This window comes from Triticum aestivum, chromosome 3A, assembly GCF_018294505.1.
Source record: "Triticum aestivum cultivar Chinese Spring chromosome 3A, IWGSC CS RefSeq v2.1, whole genome shotgun sequence".
NCBI lineage: Eukaryota > Viridiplantae > Streptophyta > Magnoliopsida > Poales > Poaceae > Triticum > Triticum aestivum.
In genome coordinates this window covers 629342863-629346003 of record NC_057800.1, presented here as the reverse complement: position 1 = coordinate 629346003, position 3141 = coordinate 629342863, and the positions used below count along the sequence as shown (strand labels likewise).

General features: G+C 46.4%; 1 protein-coding gene across 2 annotated transcripts; it reads right to left on the bottom strand.

Annotated features, from left to right (window-relative positions):
* Positions 1 to 611: 611 nt before the first annotated feature.
* On the bottom strand, positions 612 to 2453 carry LOC123062728 (BTB/POZ and MATH domain-containing protein 1). 2 transcript variants are annotated; one of them, XM_044486366.1, is made up of 2 exons: positions 2196 to 2453; positions 612 to 2101 (listed from the first exon to the last, which is right to left on the bottom strand). In XM_044486366.1, the coding sequence occupies exon 2, from the start codon at positions 2089 to 2091 to the stop codon at positions 865 to 867; it is 1227 nt and encodes a 408-aa protein (XP_044342301.1). In that variant the 5' UTR covers positions 2092 to 2101; positions 2196 to 2453; the 3' UTR covers positions 612 to 864. The 2 variants fall into 2 exon arrangements, with proteins under 2 accessions (XP_044342301.1, XP_044342302.1); XM_044486367.1 differs by having other exon boundaries at positions 612 to 2098.
* Between the last annotated feature and the right edge of the window lie 688 nt (positions 2454 to 3141).

Sequence of the window (3141 nt, the reverse complement as noted above, 5' to 3'; positions counted from 1 at the left end):
TTTTCCTTGCTAGAAAGTGTCGGGGTCTATACTGTATGAAGACTTGGTATCTAGATTTTTGCCACTTCCTTCATGTGGCTTTGCAGACTCTTTTCTTCTTTTTATTTACTACTTTCCTCCGTAAACTAATATAAGAGTGTTTAGATCAGTACTTTAATGATCTAAATGCTTTTATATTAGTTTACAGAGGGAGTACTAGTGATGTCTGGAAATCACAAGTTCAAACAACACAATGGAAGCAAGCTGGTTTTTTCCTCATCAACTCATTGTCTAATACAGTAGCTAACTGACAGCAATCAATCATCATCTGTGCTTCCAAATACACCACAACGGAAGTCATTTTTTGTCCCATCTGAGGAGAACACCAAGCATAAAGGAGAAGATCCCTGATACTGGATCAAGATTTCACACCACGCCTGTCACGGCAACTGAAATTCTTGGTGACCTGTCTTGTCTTCAATATTGTTTCCCTAAATCCAGGTTCATAAAATCCCTTTCCAGAAAACTTCAAACATTTGCTCTTCTTGATAACCACTAGAAAAGGGTATTAAATGACAGGGGAGGCACAAAGGTACACTGTCCGACACAATGCACAGACGAATACATGAGGATAAAATGAAATTTGTTGGGAAACTTGTGCATTGCTGCAATGAAGATCAATGTTGATCCTCACAACTGAATTTACAGACCATCCATTGCAATTGCATGAAGAGACAATATGCCCATATGTTGGGTTTTTCTGATTCAGCATTCATGCAAATTACACGACGAGACAATTAAAAGCAGAGCACACAAACTACGATATCTATAGAGGATACTATAGATGCAAAAGAGTGTCACTTGAAGACCATGCATACCAGAGTGTCATTTCCGCTGGTTTGACGCAAGGATGGCAATGAGCTCGTACAAAACAGAGGGGTATGTCGTTGCTATATGCCCCCATCCATCAGTTGCCATTAGTGTCTGCAAACGCGAGGGAGATAGGACTTGGATAAACTTCAAGCACGCCGCCTTCAATCCATGGCAGTGGTGCTGCTTGGCTAGAGCAAGAGTGGACGCCACGGAGCTCACACCTACATGCTCACACAACTGCTTTTCACATATGAACTTGAGCCGCTGGAGATTGTATCTGTCTGCCGCCACAAACAAGTCCTGCAGCCATTGCATAAGAATTTCATCCTCTACCGCCTCTTCTTGTGTTTGTTCCTCAACTTCTGACATTTTATCCTCCAGTACTTCCTCTACTTGTCCTTGTCCCACAACTCCTGGCATTTCATCCTCCTCCATGCTGTTCTTCTCCATCTCAGGACACGAGCCTGTGTAGATGAAGCAAAGCAAAGCCCTGAACACTTTTGCTTCCATATCTGTGATCTGCATGACGCTGGGCGTAGCGGTGCCAAAGAGCTGCGCCATGAACACTTCAGACCTGGCAGCGAGCACACACCGGTGTGCAGCGAACGTCTCGCCGCTGACCTCGAATGTCACATCAGCACCCACCTTATTCTGAAGGAGGTTGCTAAAATGTTGGTGTATGTCAGGCAGGAGAACCTCGGTGCCGGTGCCGGAGCCGGTGGCATCTGGGGTGTTGTCCTTGCACACCACAATATCACACCTGATGGTGAAACAATCAGACTTTAGACTGGCTGATCGCTCAAGGGCATATCTTCTCATGAACTTGTCGCAACCCCAACAAGGATCACATCTGCGGAAGTCACGGGTTTTACGAGTCGCACGAATGTACGTCGGCATCTGCTTCTCGACGTCGTCGACGAGACTGAAACTGAACTTGGCCTCCACACCCTCTTCGACATCTTCCTCGTAGAGACGGGTAATATCGAGCGAAATGAAGTCGGCACAGTTGGGGTTTGCGCCGTTAGGATAGTACTCGATGGAATACTCATGGCCTCCCACCCTGAACAAATCAGTGCACCAGCTCTCGCCGTTGGGCAACTCCTTTTTGATACCAGAGTAGCCCTTGACCACGAGCAGGTGGTACACGCTGCTCGCGCCAGCACCGGCGCCGACGCCCGACGTTACGCAAGAGCACGGCTTGTCGCCGTCGAGGACGGACACACCGGCGAACGTCGACATGACAAACCTGCTGCGACCACACCGAAAATCTGTCAACTCGGTCACCGTTCACGATTCCTAGGTTTCAGAGTTGGGGCTTTGGATCGAGGAGCTGGCGAGCGAACCTGGGCTTGCACCGGGGGCCTCACGGAGTCGCCACCGCACCAAGACGACGCTGCGCCACCCCAGAAACAGAGTTTGCGGCAAGCTCCGACGCAGCTCCTCCCCGGAAACAGAGCTTTGCGGCGAGCTGCTCACCGCCCGCTGCCCCACCCCGCGACGCACGTGGTCGGCGGGAGACGCCGTCGCTCCAATCGCTGCGCCGCCGACGCCGCCGTCGGTCCTGCGCGGAAAGGTAGAGAGTTTGCTCCGTGGCTGCTCGGTGCGTGCGCTGGGCCTGCCTGCTGCTAGGGTTCAATATTGACCTACTACACGTTATTGGGCTTTACTGGGCTCACAACACTGTTTTGGACAACGCCTGGAATTTAAATTGAGCTGAATTTTCTGAGTTAAAAACAAATATTTCAAAAGTAAATTTGTGTGAATGAAAATCAGAATTATGAATTTGTGTTAACGAATTAAAAAAACAAAACCAAGGTTGCGTAGAAGGTTTTTTAAAATCGATGACATTTTGACAAGTTTTAAGAATTCTTCTGAACCTACAAATTCATATTGAGGTGCGGGGTAGAGTTTTCTAATACATTTAAATCCTTTTAATACATGTGAAACATTTTCAGATACACATTGAACATTTTTTTAAACATGAGATACTGTTTTCTGAAATACATGTTGAACAAGTGGTTAAATACACGTTGAACATTTTTCAACACATGACGAACATATTTTTTCAAAATAACATAAACAGAATTTTTTAAATGTATGAAGATTTTTAAATGTTACAACTGTTTTTGAACGGTACAAACATTATTTTGAACTTGTTTTTTGACACTACATAATCATTTTATAAAATCTAAGCGCATTTTTACCCTTGAGGCAAGCGGTTGCTACGCCTTGCCGCCATCAAGACGAAGTCATGCCTCTGCGTGTGGTGCGCCAAGGAAGCCATCCCGA

Bases quoted from the DNA above. Each gene is read 5' to 3' on its own strand.
- LOC123062728 (XM_044486366.1), bottom strand. From the start codon at position 2,091: ATGTCGACGTTCGCCGGTGTGTCCGTCCTCGACGGCGACAAGCCGTGC.